Source organism: Lissotriton helveticus, chromosome 1_1, assembly GCF_964261635.1.
Source record: "Lissotriton helveticus chromosome 1_1, aLisHel1.1, whole genome shotgun sequence".
NCBI classification, from domain to species: Eukaryota; Metazoa; Chordata; class Amphibia; order Caudata; family Salamandridae; genus Lissotriton; species Lissotriton helveticus.
The window spans coordinates 1,631,587,101-1,631,605,537 of NC_136057.1; the positions used below are offsets into that span (position 1 = coordinate 1,631,587,101).

Below are 18,437 nucleotides of genomic sequence, written 5' to 3' on the forward strand. Positions count from 1 at the left end.
TTTCATGATCAGATAGTAGTACGTTGTTGGGAAAAAAAGCCCAAGAGAGACTGCTCACCATGAGAAATCCTAATTTATTAGAAATCATAGATTTATTCAATGGTATTGAAGTTTCACGGAAAGCTTTAAAAGAGCTTACTAATGGTCAGCCTTGTCCTACAAAGAATGTAAAATGCAAGTTATGTGGGAAAATTGGGCATTTTGGAAAAGTGTGCCAGAGACAAAGTCAACACAGTTCCAGATGGAGATTTGTGTGACAGTTCGGATGAAGAAAAAAATTGTATGAGAGATGTGAGAGACATGGCTGTTGTTATACAGGAAGTTGAGTCTAATTCTGTAGACCCTTAAGAAAACATTGTAGTTGATGATAACATTTTAGGACTTCTCATTGATTCTGGTGCCAGAATGACAATGGTGACTGATGAACTGTTTGTTGAAATCTGGGGGAACAAGAGTTATTTCCACCCAATAGAAATTCTGTAACTTATTTTGAGTTATCTCAAGTTTAAAACTCAAACTATTTTCAGGAAAGTATATGTTGCTAAAAAAGGTCTTAACATTCTTGGGTGGTACCATCAAGGCCTTTTTGGCATGACCCTCAGACCTGGTAAAGATGTTCAGGTTTCATTAGTAACTGATTGTGAAGTAAATAAATGTTCTCATGACAATGTTGATAACAGTTCTAAGTGGATTGACATATTTCCCACAGTTTGTGATGATAAACTGGTTAGAATGAAAGGTTTTAAACATAACATTAAAGTACAAAACCATGTCACACCCGTAAAACACAAGTTGAGAAATCTACCTTTTAGTGTGTGTGAGGACTTAGCAAAGATTCTGAAGAAGATGTGTAATAAAGGTGTGATAGAACCCATTGAGTCTTCTTTATTGTTGTCTCCTTTAGTTATTGCTAGGAAGAAGGATGGGCAATTGAGAGTCTGTGTGATCTCAGGAGCCTTACCAAAGTTATTTGGATTTACTCTAATCCTCTACCTAGAATAGATGACATCATCAGTTCATTTTCAGGTGCTAAGTTTTTCTCCAAAATTGATTTAGCATCTGCTTAGTATCAGGTAGTACTTGATGAGTCATCACGTCATCTTATAGCTTTTGTGTCGCCAATGGGTACCTTTCAGTTCAAGAGGATACCTTTTGACCTTGCTTCGGCGGCAGCTGTCTTTCAACGTGTTTTAGAAAATGGTTTAGAAGGAATTCAAGGTGTTGTAACTTTCCAAGATGACATCTTAATCGCGGGAGAACATTTGTCAAATTCACAATAAACGCATGCGTGCAGTTTTAGAGGTGTTAGAAAAGTTCGGAATTGTTGCCAATCTTGGGAAATGTGAGTTTGCCAAAAATTCCATTGAGTATCTGGGTCATGTAATTTCTGAGAAGGGGGTTGAACTTAGACCTGGATTAGTAGATGCTATTGCCAGAGCTCCCACTCCCAAGAGTAAAGAGAATGTTGCTTCATTTTTAGGACTTTGTAAGTTTTATTCAAAATTCATTCAAACCTTCTCTGCTAAAACTGTTATGTTAAGAGAACTGTTGAAAAAAGAGAAAAAATGTGTCTTGGAAATTCATTTTCAGGAAGAATTTGAAAAGTTGAAAAAAGAAATGATATTAGCAGTTGTTCTTGCACCTTTCAATTCTGCTCAGGAGTGCATCATCACAGTTGATGCGAGTAATGATGGATTGGGAGCCACTATTGCTCAGATAAAGGGAGAAAATGAAGCGACTATTGGTTTTGCTTCCAGGTCTTTGAGGTCAAATGAAAAAGTTTTCTCTGTCATTTAAAAAGAACTTTTGGTATGTTGTTGGGCAGTTAAACGATTAAAGGTTTCATTTGGGGGAGGAAATTTGTTCTCAAGACTAGTCATAAGCCTTTAGTGAGTATCTTAAGTGGTTCTGTTATTAAAGATCACACACCGAGAATAGCAAGATTAAGTTCAAAACTTCTACAATATAATTTCATTGTTGAACATATTTATGGTGGTAAGAACATTCGGGCGGATTATCTGTCTCGCTCACCCTTACGTTTTACTGATTATCCTGAGAATAATGATGTAAATGATGAAGAGTGTCTTATTGCAAGTGTTGATGTTTGTCATGACACCACTTTCACTCAACAAGAGTGAAATTCTGAATCTTTAAAAGATGTTGAACTGGAATGCGTAAGGAAATATGTGATGAATGGATGGCCTAACGAAAAGGCACTACCTCAGGTTCTACAAGCTTATTTTAAGGTCTCTGATGAATTGTCAATTGAAGGAAATGGGATGTTGGTATGGGGGATACATTTATTACACCTGTTTGTTTGAGAGACAGGATCATTATGTATGGGCATGAAGGACACTTAGGACATGTATGGGCATGAACCATAACTAAAAGGAAAATCAGAAACAGTTATTGGTGGCCTGGGATGGATTCTGCTATTATTGCTAGTGTCCGAGCATGTGTTATTTGTGCCGCCAGTGATGAAGGACTTAAGACTGAAGCGGTTCCAAGAAATGCACACTGACTGAACAGAGACACACGCAGTGCGCTCGCGTCTTGAGTCTGATTGTTCATAGTGCTCGAATTTCTGAATCCCTAACAAGCAGAACCATGCGAAGTGTCCTTGAGAAGTAGATTTTCGCTATGCGCAGTGCTTGAATAACAATGATAAAAATGTTATCTTTTTAAAAATATTTTTCTTGATAGAAAATGCATCCCTCATTCAAGTGTGAAATTAATCACAACAGTCTCACATGACAATCAGTCTAGTGCAAAACTTTCAAATGTTGCTTTTCAACAGGATCAACTTCCTTTTTTTCGAATAAATACACAATAACTTATGTCTCTTCTCCAGTTTCAATAACACGTGGAATAGAAAACTATGGAAAAATATATATACAAGTCTGATTATCTTCACAAGCACAATGTATTAACCTTTTCTCTCTGGTGGCAGAGCCTCTTTGTAACGTAGGTCCTTGGCTGTGGCTAAATCGTCGCCAAATTGTAGTGAAGTATATCGTAATTAGAGTCAACAGACGGAAATACTTTTTGATCTGTATTTATTAGCCACAGCTACAGCAATCCACAGGTCTGACCAATATAAAATCTGCTACTTCCAAAGCACATTTTAACATCCTACATTCCAGTGCGGTAATGCTGGAATGTAGTATACATGAGATCACAACAGTGACCTTTGAACTTCTTGTTTTATTCTGGCAGCGCGGCACGCTGTCAATATAGTGGCTGCGCGCCTTTATTTTCTTTGTAACTTGCTCCTTTTAATCTGTATTATTCATTTATTTCATTTTCACAATCACGGCAGCTTTAAATTTAGCGGTTGCGCCCCTTCTGTTATTTTTTTAGGCAGCCTGGCAGCTTGCTCTTCCTTGCTGTCCCACCATCAGGCGCAAGCTACATTCTCAGCTTTATAGCAACACGGGCGCTATTCTTAATATTTTAGCAGGCGCCCGCTTGACTTGCTGACTTTGCCAATGATTGTTTAGACAAGGGCCTTCACATAACTCCATCTCCCTAAAATTGCTGTTGGTCCCTCTAACAATATGCTAGACTATACTGAACAGCTGGCTGGGTTACGCATTTAAAAGCAAGGATGGGCCGACCCACATTGTTACAGATGTTAGCTCCTTTGTGGGGTCGGGGAGGGGCATGCCTGAATTATTCATAGGGTTTCTGCTCTAGCAATTCACGAAGACCAACTCTCGCACAAACAGACTATATTTGTACATAAAACACAGAGTTTAAACACAGTAGCGGTCGGCAGTAGGAGTTACTGCAGGGCGGTGACAAGGGCAGGGGGAGGGGCAGGGTGGGGGATAGTAATGTATGGATTACGGAGTTTAACAGGTAAGTAAACATTTAAATAAATAAAACAAATTTTGTTGTGCGCACTGCATCACCAAATGTGATGCAGTGCGCGCAACGTAATTCGTTTTATTTATTTAAATGTTTACTTACCTGTAAAACTCGTAATCATACATTACTACCCCCACCCTGCCCCTCCCCCTGCCCACGTCACCGCCCTGCAGTAACTCCTACTGCTGACCGCTACTGTTTAAACATAAGGCATTCAAATCTGAGGTCCCTCGCACACCCCAGTTTTCCAACCCACTAGAAAGCCATTAAAGAATATAAAATACCATGAAGTAATGTGGAATAGGAACCCTTGCAGCTCCTCGGTGAGTTTCAGAAGTCTGACATCTTTCTTCAACATTCGGTGATTAAAGAGTTTTGAGTTTTCTTTTTTTTAATATTTTTATTGACAATTTTTACAGCACATTTTACCCCCCCCCCCGCACCAGACAATATCCTTTAACAGCAGGTATACTTCTAAATAATCACATAATAAAAGGGATTCCATTACATACTTCCACAATTTATACGTCTTGTAGAAAAACAGATTTAGAAGAAAATACATGAGAAGGAATCAATATAATAAAGCCAGTGAGACACAAATTAATAGAGAAAGGAGCTCAAAAGCACGATAAACAAGATACAAAAGGGGAACAAGAATCAAAAACAGAAATCGTCAAAAGCAAGAGGACAGGTTAAACCACCGAAGAGGCAAAAACAAGAAACCTGAGTACAAAACATGAGTACAAATGGACACCTCTAGCTATTCGCCCCCCTAAACATTTGCCATCCTTCTTTTCCAATCTGCAATAGGCTTCCACAACTGTAAACCAAGTTCTCTGCCCTTTTTCCCCCTTCTGGCATAAATACCTTTCTCTAAGTTGTGGATGCACAATAACCTAGCCAGCCAGTACTGGAACGGGGGTGGTGTCTTATCTTTCCATGCAGTTGCTATACATAGGCGTAGAACAACCATAGCCACAAATATAAAGCCCTCATCTTGATATTGCGAATTGCTCCCTTCTACTCCTAATAACATTACTTCTGGTATCAGCTTCAATTTATATGCCAACGATTTATCAAAGAATGATTCAATACTTTCTATCAATGGAGAGAGGTTTGGACACCCCGCAAACATATGCAGTATATCTGCCTCCATGCTGTCGCACCTTGGGCATCTAATCCCCTGTCTACCTCCCCACTGGGCGATTCTGGCTGGGGTATAATACAATTTGTATAGCGTCTTAAAGTGTTGTGCCTGCAACGCCGCCGAGCAAAGGGTTTCTCTTCCTAACCTTAATGACTTTAAGAATACTCCCTCTGGTACTCCTAGGGCTTCCCTCCATTTAGTCTCGTATTTCTCCAGATCATCCCCTCGATGCTCTATAAGTTCTGCATATAATCTTTTAATTGTACAGGGTTCTGCCCCCTCAATCATCTGCAGAATCGAATTTCCTTTAAAGCCCATCGGTCCACCCCGTTTATTACCTAGGAAGCTTCTTATTTGCAAATAGTTAAAAAAACTCCTACTGCTGACCCCAAATTCTTGTTGGATTTCTGTGAATTGCCGTACCCCTTATCCCCCTATTAAGTCCCCCATATTTTTAATTCCTGAACGAGCCCATTCCCTAAATATTGTATCGGCAAATATTTCTGGTGGCAGCATAGGAACCTCTATTATTCTAGTACATGCATGAAATCTCCCTAAGCCAAAACTTTTCTTAAACGATTTCCATATTTTGTCTGCCGCTTCTAATGTCTTAAACCTGGTTCGCTTAAAATAGCTTGGCTTCCGAGTATCTAAGGAGGGCGTTGTTTGTCTCATTGCCGAGAATTATCCCGTACACCTCTGTTGACCCTGTAGGATTTTCAGTTTCCCTCTCAGCTCCTCCCAACAACCCAGTCATTTGCTGCAATGCTGCCGCCCAATAATACATTTTAAGATCTGGTAATGCCCATCCCCCCCTGTCCCGTGGTAAAGACATATATTTCAGGCCTCTTCTTGTCTTTCCCTGGGACCACACAAATCGATTTACCATGTTCTCCACCTTATTAAACCAAATCATACTAAAAAACAGCGGAATAGTTCTAAATAAATACAAAAATTTCGGCAGCAGATTCATTTTTACGTAGTTTACTCTACCTACTATGGACATATGTAAATTATTTACCCTGTCCAGGTCCTTTTTTGCTCTCGTAATAATAGGCTTAATATTAATTTCCACCAATTTTCCTAGTTCTGCCGTGATCTTAATACCCAAGTACACCCCCTCATCAACCACCCGTGCATCTGTACATATTGTGTGAGCGTTCTTTATAATTTGTGACTTACTTTTATTCAGAGCATACCCTGCTATTCGACCAAACTGATCTGCCTCCTGTTCTATTTCTCTTATTGCATCTATTGGGCTAGGTGTGATGACCGCAATGTCATCTGCATATGCTAGGACTTTAATGTCTCCCATCCTGGTAGTTAGCGGAGTAATTTGTTCATTCTGCTCAAATCTTCGTATCAAGGGGTCAATGTACATAGCAAACAAGAGGGGTGAGCAAGGGCACCCTTGCCGCGTTCCCCTAGTAATAACCAGAGGTCTAGTGCGGCCTGAATTTACCCTAACACAAGCAGTGGGATTTGTATAAAGTGATTGTTTAACTCTTACGAATACTTCACCTACTCCCCCCCTTCTTAAAACTGCCCACAGATACTCCCACGCCACCCTGTCAAAGGCTTTTTCTGCGTCCAATAACATGGCTGCCATAGGGTTCCCCTCTACTTCCTGAGCATCAAAAAGTGTTATCATCTTCCTGACGTGTAATGTAGTGCCCCTTTGTGGTATAAAGCCATGTTGATTAGTGCTGACCAGTTGAGTGAATATTTTAGCAAATCTAGCTGCCTGTATTTTCGAAAATATTTTGGTATCCGCGTTAATTAGTGTTATGGGGCGGTACGACCCTGGTTCTGTTGCATCCTTCCCCTTTTTAAGTATGATTACGATGTCCGCCCCGGCCCAGCTTACCGGAATCGCCTGCCCTTGCTGCACCCCCCTAAATGTTCTTGCTAGATCCTGAAATATGGAGGGCAGGAATACCCTATAAAACTCTCCTGGTATCAGGTCTGGGCCAGCTGCTTTCCCCTTTGGTAAACCCAATATGGCCTCAATAATCTCCTCATCCCTCAGATCAGCATCCAGAAAATCTCTATCCTCGCTATTCAGTACTTTACCCGGAATATTCTGTAAATAATCCGCTATCTCCCCCCTGTCCCGAGTTTGCTCTTCTTTATATAATTTACTATAGTACTCCCTAAATACCTCTGTTATCCCCCTCTCATCCATAATTAACCGCCCCGCATTATCTTTTATTTCCTTAATCTCACCCTCGGCTACCCTTTGTCTTGTACGTGCTGCTAAAGTATGTCCTATTTTTTCACTGAATTCATAGCACCTTTCTCTCTGTGTGTCGTATGTCCTGGCAGCTTTGATTGCCACCCCGTCTAAAGCCTCTGCCCTTGCTATCGTTACTTCCGATACACGTTCGTTATACTCGCGCTGATTTACTATGGCCTGCTCCAATCTCGCCTCAGCTAATCTCAGGGCATTATTTAACCGTTCGCTCTCTATTTTTTCCTTCCTTTGTTTAGCGATAGAGTAGCTAAGTGTCTCACCTCTTACCCCCGCCTTAAATGTGTCCCAATCATTCCCAATGGTGGTGCTCCCCCTATTAATCTCCCAGAACTCCTTGATCCATGAATGCATGTGTGTAGTATACTCATCATCTTTCAGCAATCCCCTTTCAAAGGTCCAAGATCTTACCACCCTCTTGAACCCAATTCCTTCTATTGTTAACTTTAGGGGATTATGATCTGACAATATCCGTGGCATCCTGTCTATCGTCGAAGCTGTTACTAGTGACCTTGAAACAAAAAAGTAATCTAATCTAACGCATTTCCGATGCGGAGCCGAAAAGAATGTATAACCCGGGTATAAAGACTTCTGGGCCCCCCACACATCCATCAGTGCATTATTCCTTACTAGACTCCATAGTATTGTCCCATAGAGTCTAGCCCCAATCCCCTGGCCCCATCAATGTTAAAATCTCCTGCCAAGATAGCACTTGGTGCCCATGCAGATAATTCAGTATCTAAGAAATCAAACACCTCTGGATCATCCTCTGTTGACCCATATATAGAACCTATAGTGACCCATACCTCCCCTATGAAACACTCAATCAAGGCGCATCTCCCCCACTGATCCTCAAATTTCTTCCTTGTTCTTATATTTAAATGCTTTGTCAATATAGCAACCCCTCTAATTCTAGCCCCCTGTTTAGAATTGGCTAACAACCTAAAACCCATCTGTTCCAACAAAAAAGACCTATTCCCTTCCACATGTGTTTCTTGTAAACAAAAAAAATCTGCCCCAGTGTTTTTCAATAATAAACCTTTTTATTCTATCGTTCAGCCCACATACATTCATAGTCACGATTTTAATATTTGTACTCATTGAAAAAAAAGTTTTTTTAGCTCTTCTAGTATACTTATTTTCTGATCATTTAGCCCAACCCTTATGCTCTTATATCTACTCAGTTCATGCTTGTGTTGCCTCTCCTCATTTTTGTTAATTTCTTTTCTTTCCACTGTGTACTGTAATCTTGTTTTCCTTCTTTTCTCCCAACCTGTACGATCCCCCCTGTCTCTCTCCCTCTGGTGCATCCCCCTCCCCTATCCCCCCCACCCCCCCTGTCCACAGGCAACTAGGTAAATCCTGACCTACGTATGACTGGTTCCCAACCCCCTTGAGTGCTGCTGTACCCCCCCCCCCTCCCTCCATGTATTCTCCCACATTAGATGCAGATACAAAAAGAAAGCCCCTCCTTGTTCATAACCGCGCCCCACCAATTCAAATCCTACTGTACATATACATAGTGCTATAATCCTTCATCTCATTAGGACCTCTTCTGACTCGTTCTTATTCAGACAATATCAGTTAGTTTCATATATTAGTTTCATATATGTTTTGTTTGTATTGTCTATTTCCTTCTATTTTCTCTTAATTCAGTCAAAAAGCTCTGTGCTTTAATTTCCGAGAAGAACATTCTTGTACGCCCCTCTAGTATTACTTTCAGCCTTGCGGGGAACAGGAGGTAGGCCTCACATCCAGCTTTTTGGAATGGATCTATCATTTGCCGTAATCTCCACCTCCTCTCCACCGTGGCGTGACAGAAATCCGGCCGGGCAAAAAAGGAGTTTCCTTTGAAAGCCCGGCGATCTTGTGGCCTAGCACTGTCCATAATCTCCTGTCTGGCCAGGAAGTTTCCAATGTATATAAGCATAGCTCTTGGTCTCTCGTTCTACGCGCCATATGACTTCTTAATTGTCAGAGGAAATCTGTGGGCCCGTTGTACCTCGACGTCCCAGTTCCAGGTGGTGATCTCCGGAAATGATTCTCTTAATAAAGTAACCACAAAGGCCCTAGGATTCTGTTCCTCAGCCCCCTCCGGAATCCCCAGTAGCCTTATGTTGTTCCTCCTCTGCCTGTTTTCTGCATCTTCTGCCTTCCATTGTAAGTCCTCATTGAATTTTTCCTGCGCCGTCTTGAACTCCTTCCACTGAGAGACTTCATCCTCCAATTGGCCTGTTCTTTCCTCTACTTCTGTCATTCGGCCAGCCATCTCCGCATACATCTTGTTCACTTTGCTCAGTGACCCCTCGATTTTTTTGCTTGTCCGTTTCGCTCTCTTGGCTTCAACCCTCACTTCTCCCTGCATTTGCCTGAGAGTGGCATACAGCATCTCCATTGTTGGGCCCTGTCCTTGAGATTGTCCTTGAGATTGTGAGCCTGAAGGGCCGTTATGTCTAGACCTACTTCCTCCTTCGTCTTGATACATTTTCGAGGTAGCTGAATAGTCCCAAACCAGTTTGCTAGGCCTCTCAATATGCCTAGGGCTGCCCCTGCTTTGCGGTTTCCTGGTATTCTGTTGTTTCTTTCTTACCACCGTTTGCCTCTGCACACTGTCATCCAAAGATGAATGGGTCTGTCCAATCTCGGACTCTGTGTCTGTGCCTGTCTCAGAGCCCTGTTCTGACGTAGATACCTCTGTCTCTTCTAGGCTTACATCCAAATCAGTTGTCTCAGACTCAAGTGGTTGCCCCTTGTTTTTATGCATGCCCAAAGCCTTATCTGTTTCATCAGTCTCGTCGTTTAATGAGAAGAAGATATCATCTCCTGGGGTCCCTGGTAGTGAAGCTGCCAGTGGACCTAACGCATCTGCTATTCCAACGACGGGGATCCCCCCTACTGACTGTGCAGAAGCACCACCTTCCATTCCATTATTACTTAGATGAGCCTTATTCAACACTCCTTTCAACACTCCTTTGTCCAAATTTAAGCCACTTGCACGGACGTCGACATTTTCCTCCATAGTCTTATCTGCACCGCTCCCTACACCGCCCCCTGGCCATCTGCTGTTTCCCTATGTGACACCACAAGTAAAGGGTCGTCGTGTAAATTCGCTGTTGCCACCAAAGATTGGTTGGGGATGACCCCTGGAGCAGTAACGACATTGGTATGGGGCACTACATGACCACTACTGCTCGGGGTGTTAGTCTCATTATCAGGCCCACTAACACTGCCATTAGAATCCATTCCACCAGCCGTATCGCCTACTTTCTTGCCTTCTGTTGTTAACTGACTTACCAATGCCAATGCCGGGGCTAATGCCGGGGCCGCCCCCTCCAGTCCTGCACCCTCGCTTGCCTCGCTTGCCTCCAGGACAGCGCTGGGTGTGTCCTTTCCGGGCTCGGTTCCTGACGCAGTTATCAGCTGTCCCAGGCCTGGCTCTGTAACTCCTACCAGCCTACAATCCTCCAAGCAGGGCTCAGCCTCCCTCAGTGCTCCCGCTTGTCTAACTTGTTCTGCCTCTGCCACCGCTTCCGCCGCTTCCCCGGGAGCTGGTTCTCGTGGCGGCGGCGTTGTCGTGTTCACGGTGTCCTCTGCATCGGCCCGGATCTGTCCTCTGCTTCGGTCCATCGATGCCTCTCTGCTGTTGTTGCCGAAGGATTCCGCCAAGGTAGACTGCCTCAGCCCCCCTCTTCCCCTTTTGGGGGTGATTTCCTTTGCTGCTGCCTCCTTCGCTGCCGTCTCCGCTCTCAGCGCTTTCTTCTCCGCCCGACCCGCATTAGCTGCCGCTGTCATAGCCCGGCGCTCAGCCTTCTGCTCGGCTCTAATTTCGGCCTCGCGCTCCTTCTCCTTCCGCCTCAGCTCCCTCTTTTTTGCGGCTGAGTCCATTTCCACATCCGAATCCAGGTTCTTGTTTCTGGCAACCTGGTTCCTCGTCGCGATCTGCGATGGCATTCTTTCCAATCTGCTCCACTCGTATTTTCTTTGAAGCGGCCTTCTTATGTCTTCTGCCACTACTTCGAGCCTCAGGAATAGGGTAATGTCTTTAACCAGCCGTGCCACCAAGCCCACACGCTTCAAAATCCTCTGCTCCCACCGTAGCAAGTTAAATGCAACTGCCCCGTGATTCCTCGTTTCCTACTGCATCGATATGGCATCTAAAGGGTCACCTTTTGCGTCTGCATACCCTCTGCTTCAATCAGGGGAGGAGAGAGAAAACAGCCTCTCACTCAGCGGATCGGTCCGCGGCCATCTTGCCTGACAATAATCGCAAACCATGGTGATTAAAGAGTTTTAATGGGAGAGAGCTGCCAGGCATAACTGGGAGATGGGGACCGCTGCGTAATCCACTCTTGTCAATAAAATCTTCTGGTGCAAGCCTCCTGTTTGTTAATTGTATTGGCTCTTTTTATTTATTTAATACATCAGTTTTGCTGTCCGTAATTCGTTCTCACTCCTGGATTTCAAAGATTACCTGCTGAGACACGGCGCTTTGTGCAAATGTGACTTCTTATGGCAGGCGGCTCTGTCATCTTCGAATAGTGTCTGATTTACAGGATAGACAGAGCACACACTATATTCTGTTCAGCCCTATAGGCATTAACATAGGGACCTAGGATTGATTTGAAAGTAGATCTTCCATTCAAGGCTAGAAGGTGTTCTAGCCACCAATGTCCTTCATTCCTAATTTCCTGGTCTAAAGTAATCAAATCTAAATAGCTTAAACTGATCCTTGAATGATGAATCTTGGGTCATTATAGAGTTCAGTAACGAAGAGAACCTGGGGGTAATTAAAATTGCCAAATATACCTCTACTCGATAGCAAGGCGGCCGAGGGTTATGTGAGATGAAGTCAGTGAAAGAGTGAGCTCACTCTTCTTTGCTCATAATGAGCTTCGACTCTGGTTGTTGAAGAGTTCAGGAATTTGAGTTCATTAAGAATCTCAGGAGCTCCATGGATTGGACTGGAGTTATTAAAGACTTTGATTTATAACTAACCCCAAATCTTGCAGAAGTGATGTTAGTTTTTAATTCACCAGTTAAGCAAGTGAAAAGTTGGAGACTATAAGTGAGCTACCACTGATCTTAAAAGCTTTGTAAAACACCACGTGGTTGAAGAGAGACCGAAGAAAAGTACAGTAACCCGATTAAATCTGTCTTTTCATTGAAGTTGTATGAATTTGTGATGTAGGGGAGACACAGGCACTGAGAGGTAAGCATCTTTCCAATCTAGACGCACCATGCAGTCGGAAGGCTGTAGACAATCTTTGACATGGAAACTGGTTTCCATCTTGAAATGTAAGTACACCATAAAGTGATTGAACTGTTGAAGATTTATTACCAAGCATACATTTTTGATTTCTGTTTTTGAGAGAAAAATATTGCATAAAAAACCCAAAGAGCTCAAAGATGTTTCTTGCATAGAATTCCAGCCCAATTGGTCATGGATCTCCGGAGAAATCAAATGAACATCTGTTTGAGAAAGATGAATGGAGAGTAGAAAGAAAGTTTGGAGTGAATCACTCTGAAATTTTCTTCAATATTATTTCACTGTCCTTTGTGCCCAGGTTTCTGTTGATAACCGGCTCTGTGTGTGATAGAATAAAGCAACTCAATCCCCTATAACATCCACCCCGCCATACAAATTTGTCATCAAATATGTAATTTCAGATGTTGCAGTGATGCTTTCAATGATGTCATAGAAGTTTTTTTTTTTGAGCGATGTAATATGTGAAGTAATTTGTAGTGCATGGTGGGCTTGATTTAAAGTTCATTTAGTGCACGAGTTATAGGTACTTGAGATAACTAGAAATGGTGAATTTCAGTGGTTTTCTCTTCACTGTAATCTCCCTTTAACCTTTGCTTCAGTGAATTTCTATGTTTTTATTAAAGTAAAATGTCTAATACAGTGTAGGCCTGTGCCCAACCTTCCAGCAGACTCCCAACCGCTTCCCCAAAACACGCCTGACTGTCATATAACAATATAATGGGTGTTTTAAGTAAGGCGGGCCTAATGATTTTGCCAAAGGGTCAGAACACCAAAATATGAAATGTGGGGCTATCTGCTTCGTCAAGAGATCAAAACACAAACATATAGTAAGCAGATCTATTGGCTTTAATGAGTCACCAATAATTATAATCAAATGCATATATTATAAATTCATACATTGCAATTTTTAAGTTATTGTCACACATTTTCAATAAAGCATTTTCTAAAAAAGCACATTAACATGTCTATGAGTTTTAAAAAAAGAACATATTTCAAGCCACTAAGTGCAACCATAGAAACAACCACAAGGGGTCCCTGCACTCCAGCAGTAGAGCATATAGCTGCAGCTTGGAGTGCTTTGGAAAAGAAGGTAAGCTCTGGAGTCATGGATTCAAGGACCAAGGAGACTTACTGTGTACAGGCCACCACAACATTTAAAATTAAGTAGCCTCTCGTGCTTGCTGAATGTGCCCTTGGGGTAGGATTTCCCCCCAACGCACTCCTGGTATTTATAGCTAGTTTCTTGGGGCAAAATATACCCTCATGTCCAAAATGGACATGAGGATGACATTTCCACTAAGAATGTAGCACTAAATACAACAGAACATAAACAGCAGTACAAGCTGCTGCTTACACTTGCTAAATGTGCTCCTCCTATAGGATTCCCCTCCCCATTACTCTTAATTACGAAAGTGGGGCTAATTGAATTATTGGTAATTCCAAGTCAAAGAGTAATGCGAAATTACCAAAAATACTCTGGCATAATTAAATAACTCCCAGGTCTTGACAGATCCAATACATACACAAAGTGAGGTTTTGGCTGACTGCAGGGGTTTGGGCTTGTTGCCATGCCCCTGTGAGTAGTTTGCGGTACAAAAGGGGGTGGTGATGGCCGGAGCATTTGAACCAATCAAACACTCACACACAGTCAACAGATCTGTGTTTAATCCATCACCGTTTTTTAGCCCACTCTGCCACCCCAGTTCAGACATGGCCTTATGCACATCAGTCTGACCCTGTGCATCATGGGTATAGACCAGCCCGAACTGCCAAGCCATGCCTTCCCTGGACCGGAAACAAGCTTCCTAGGACCAGTTTCTGACATTTCAGCCGTCTTCAGCCAGGCTTGCTTGAATCCAGTGGCAAAGTGAGCAAGGGACTCACGTCTGAGCATACCCTGCCAACTTATGGCGAACAATGCGGTACAAAAGGGGATGGTGATGGACGGAGCATCTGAACCACTCAAACACTCACACCCAGTCAACAGATCTGGGTTTAATCCATCACCGTTCTTTAGCTCACTCTGCCACCCCAGTTCAGACATGGCCATATGCAAATCAGTCTGACCCTGTGCCTCATGGGAACAGTCCAGCCCGAACTGCCAAGCCATGCCTTCCCTGGACCGGAAACAAGCTTCCAAGGATCGGTTTCTGGCATTTCAGCCGTCTTCAGCCAGGCTTGCTTAAATCCAGTGGCAAAGTGAGCAAGGGACTCACGTCTAAGCATAACCTGCTAACTTATGGCAAACAAAGCGGTACAAAAGGGGGTGGTGAAAGACGGAGAATCTGAACCAATCAAACACTCTCACCCAGTCAACAGATCTGGGTTTAATCCATCATCGTTCTTTAGACCACTCTGCCACCCCCGTTCAGACATGACCACATGCAAATCAGTCTGACCCTGTGCCTCATGGGAACAGTCCAGCCTGAACTGCCAAGCCATGCCTTCCCTGGACCGGAAACAAGCTTCCTAGGACCGGTTTCTGGCATTTGAGACGTCTTCAGCCAGGCTTGCTTGAATCCAGTGGCAAAGAGAGCAAGGGACTCACGTCTGAGCATACCCTGCCAACTTATGGCGAACAAAGCGGTACAAAAGGGGGTGGTGATGGACGGAGCATCTGAACCAATCGAACACTCACACGCAGTCAACAGATCTGGGTTTAATCCATCACCGTTCTTTAGCCCACTCAGTCACCCCAGTTCAGACATAGTGAGTAGTTTAGGCACATGGCCTGGCTGAATGGCTGAACCCCCACTCATGCAGTGGTTTGTTGCTTTCCCACCGGGCACTGGGCACTGGGCCTATTTGACCAGGCCATATGCCTAACCAAATGCCACAAGTAGTTTGGATGCTCACAGGAGGTTAGTTGGAGAGCCTTCAGCCGTGGGCAACGATGGGTTGGCATAGTTAGACAGACTAATTAACTCATACTTTACAGGGCTGGCTCCTTCATTTGAGCAGAGCAGCATTGCCTCATCAAAATGCCCCCAGAAAAACCCCAGAGATGAAAAATAAAATGGTAATAAAGTTAAACATTACCATTTTTGTTTGTCAGCCTGTCCTGAACCAAGTGTCAGGATGGGGCGGTCCTGCTGAGTCACAGCAGCAGCAGGGAGGAGTGGTGGGCTGCCTGTACACTATTTTAAAAGTGCGTATGTCCCTTCGGCTGGCTGTCTTACGATGGCTTAGACAGTGCAAAAGTGCTTGGGCTCTCTCCTTAAAACATGCTCGGTTTGGCTTACACCCAACTGGCCAATTTAATTTACTTGTAGTTCCCTAGTAAAGTGGTACCACATGTGCCTAGGCTAGGGCCTGTAAACTTAAAGCTACTAGTTGGCCTGCAGTACTGATTGTTCCACCCACTTAAGCAGCCCTGTAAACATGTCCCAGGCCTGCCAATCCAGCCTGCCTTTGCAGTTTTAAACTGCCGTTTCAACCTAGCAAAATAAACTTTTTGCCATGCCAAAGCTTCCTTTTTAAAAAATTTGACACCCCTAGGGTAGGCCCTGACCAGCCAAGATGGCAGGGTGCTAAATTAGTTTTTTACTACTCTAATGCATCTGGACTCTGCCATCTGTGAGTCGTACCCTGCCAAGTGTTGCCATCCCAGTCCTGGACCCGTGGAAGTGGGTCGGAATGAGTTCTGAAAACCACCTGTGGTTTGCGCAAAAAAGACGCATTTCTTCTGCTGTGGGGCGACTCCGAGCAGATTTGTCTCGAGGACTTCGCATTTCCACCCGCATCCTCCCAGGAACGGCCGCTGCGAGATGCACCATAGACGCAGGACTTGCATCACAAGCCTCTTGTCAACGGCACCCTTGATGATGACGCAGGACCTCGCATTGCAGCCTGGCAGCTTCTAGCAATCGCCGCTGCGAAACGCATTCTGCGAACACGGGATTCCACAACCAGGATTTAAGGCACGCTAGTTCAGTGTGCCTAACTGGGTTCCGGTAGCAGGCCTGTACTCCATTGCAGTCAGCCTGAACTTGTGACTTTGTCTCGGTCTAGGGCCACCAAATATCCACAGTTGGCACTTTTGTGCTTTTTGGCTCAATTTTCACTTCCATCTTTAAACTTGCATATCTCTGAGACTAATGAGCTGAATTTTGTCATTTTGGTCTTGATTCATTTATTAAAATGTACTCTCTGTGTCCAAGTTGGTGAGGAATTTTTCTTGTGCTGTGTTTTCACTTTAGTACTGTCTGAAGTGATGCATAAATACTTTACACATTGCTGCTAAGTTAAGCCTGAATGCTCCGTGTAGGAGAGTAGGGTCTGCTTCCTATGGTCACCCCCACTTTTTCCTGTGATTTTCTGGTTTTTCGACTTTAGTGTGGCTGTGGGCCTGCTAATCAGACCCGCAGCCCAGCTGTTCTCTCTCTAAATTGATACCATGTACTTTAGGTACATACCTGATTGGGTATTGGGTCATCTTTGTGAGCCCCTGTATAGTGTACCATAGGTGCCCAGGGCATAGGTGCATCCAAGGCCTACCAGGGGCTGTAGCATGTATTATGCCACCCCTGGCTGGCCATCCAAACTGACACCACAGGCTGATCACTCAGCTTGGGTAAGGTGGTGTAATCACCCCTTACTTAGATATAGTATACCTATATCTAACCATATATATAGACCCATATGCACCTATAAGTAAATCCTATGGTAGGCCTCGACATTCCTGGAGGCAGAGTGCTTGGTTTTATGTGAGAGGGTGCCCTAGCATGAGCTGATATAGCTATACCATATACTCTTAAGTGCATTATAATCCTCGCTGTTAATGCAAACTTTTGGTTTGGTTTTATCAAAACATGTTGTGTAAGGTGTCAAACACTTTGGAATACTACCCCCCCCCCCCCCTGCAAATTCTGGCGGCGGGGGTAGCATTCCACCCTTGTAGAGGGAAAAGACATGTATGTTACTGTTTTCCCGGTTAAAGATAAACAGAGCCCCAGCATCACAAAATGGATGCTGCTGCCACAGACGCAAGTCTGACCTCCTGCTGCTGGATGAAACTCCGGCAGGGGAGGCCTGGACAATAGGTTTCCTGTCCAGGGAGGTGCCAGCACCTTCCCAGACAGGCAGATGTGTATTGGGACAGGGAGGGCTGCATCAGCAGATGCTTTTTGAGACACTGCCTGGGGCACACTAGGTGCTCCATGTATAGCCCGGTTCAAACCAGTTGCTGTGGCACTCCAGCCCTGCTCTGGCGTGAAACTGGACAAAGAGAAAGGGGTGTAACCACCTCTTTCCCTGGTCCACCCATAGGAGGGACCTAGGCAAGTAATCTAGCCCCTTAGCTTAGTATAAGTATAGGAGCTGTGTCCCCGGGACTTTAGATTATCCTGGAATGAAACTCTGATACAGAACTCTTGGACCTTCGACGTTCTATTTCGACTAGAAGACTGAAGACATCTCCCTTCTGGTCAAAGAGTGACCGCCCTGTGCATACAGGCACCATCAGTAACTTGCTGGTCTGCTTTGTCGACGCTCCCGCCAGGACCCAAAGACTCAGTGACCCAGGAACTGGACTTTCAGACTTCTCTGACTCCGACCCACATCCACAGCAAAGCTGAGACCCGTGGCAGACACGAAAGATGTGGGACTGGACACCCTGGACATCCTGCATCTTGCTAACAGCTCAACTACTGAGGTGCCCTTGCAGTTGTGCATTGGGGTACAAGAAGCCTCAGACCCGAGCGCCATTTGCACTGAAGCTCAGCCCTCCACATTCCACGAGTGCTGCATGGGGCCCACTCGTGCATTTCTGCTCAATGCGTCTTCCCGGGTCCTAGCCCATTGGCTAGTGAGCCCCCTGAAGACATCCTTTAAAACCAAACTGCTTTCCTGGTTGCTCCAAGTTTGCTCCAGCTTCCCTGCAAAGGAGAAGCTCCTCAGATCTT

At 44.2% G+C, this 18,437-nt stretch overlaps 1 protein-coding gene across 1 annotated transcript in view; it reads right to left on the reverse strand.

The window, feature by feature from the left end:
• Nucleotides 1-12,706: 12,706 nt before the first annotated feature.
• LOC144764821 (uncharacterized) overlaps nt 12,707-18,437 on the reverse strand; it is a 35,749-nt gene continuing 30,018 nt past the window's right edge. The window contains exon 5 of the mRNA XM_078650301.1: nt 12,707-12,737. Within this exon, the coding sequence (XP_078506427.1) occupies nt 12,707-12,737 (31 nt within the window). The remainder of the gene's footprint in view (nt 12,738-18,437) is intronic.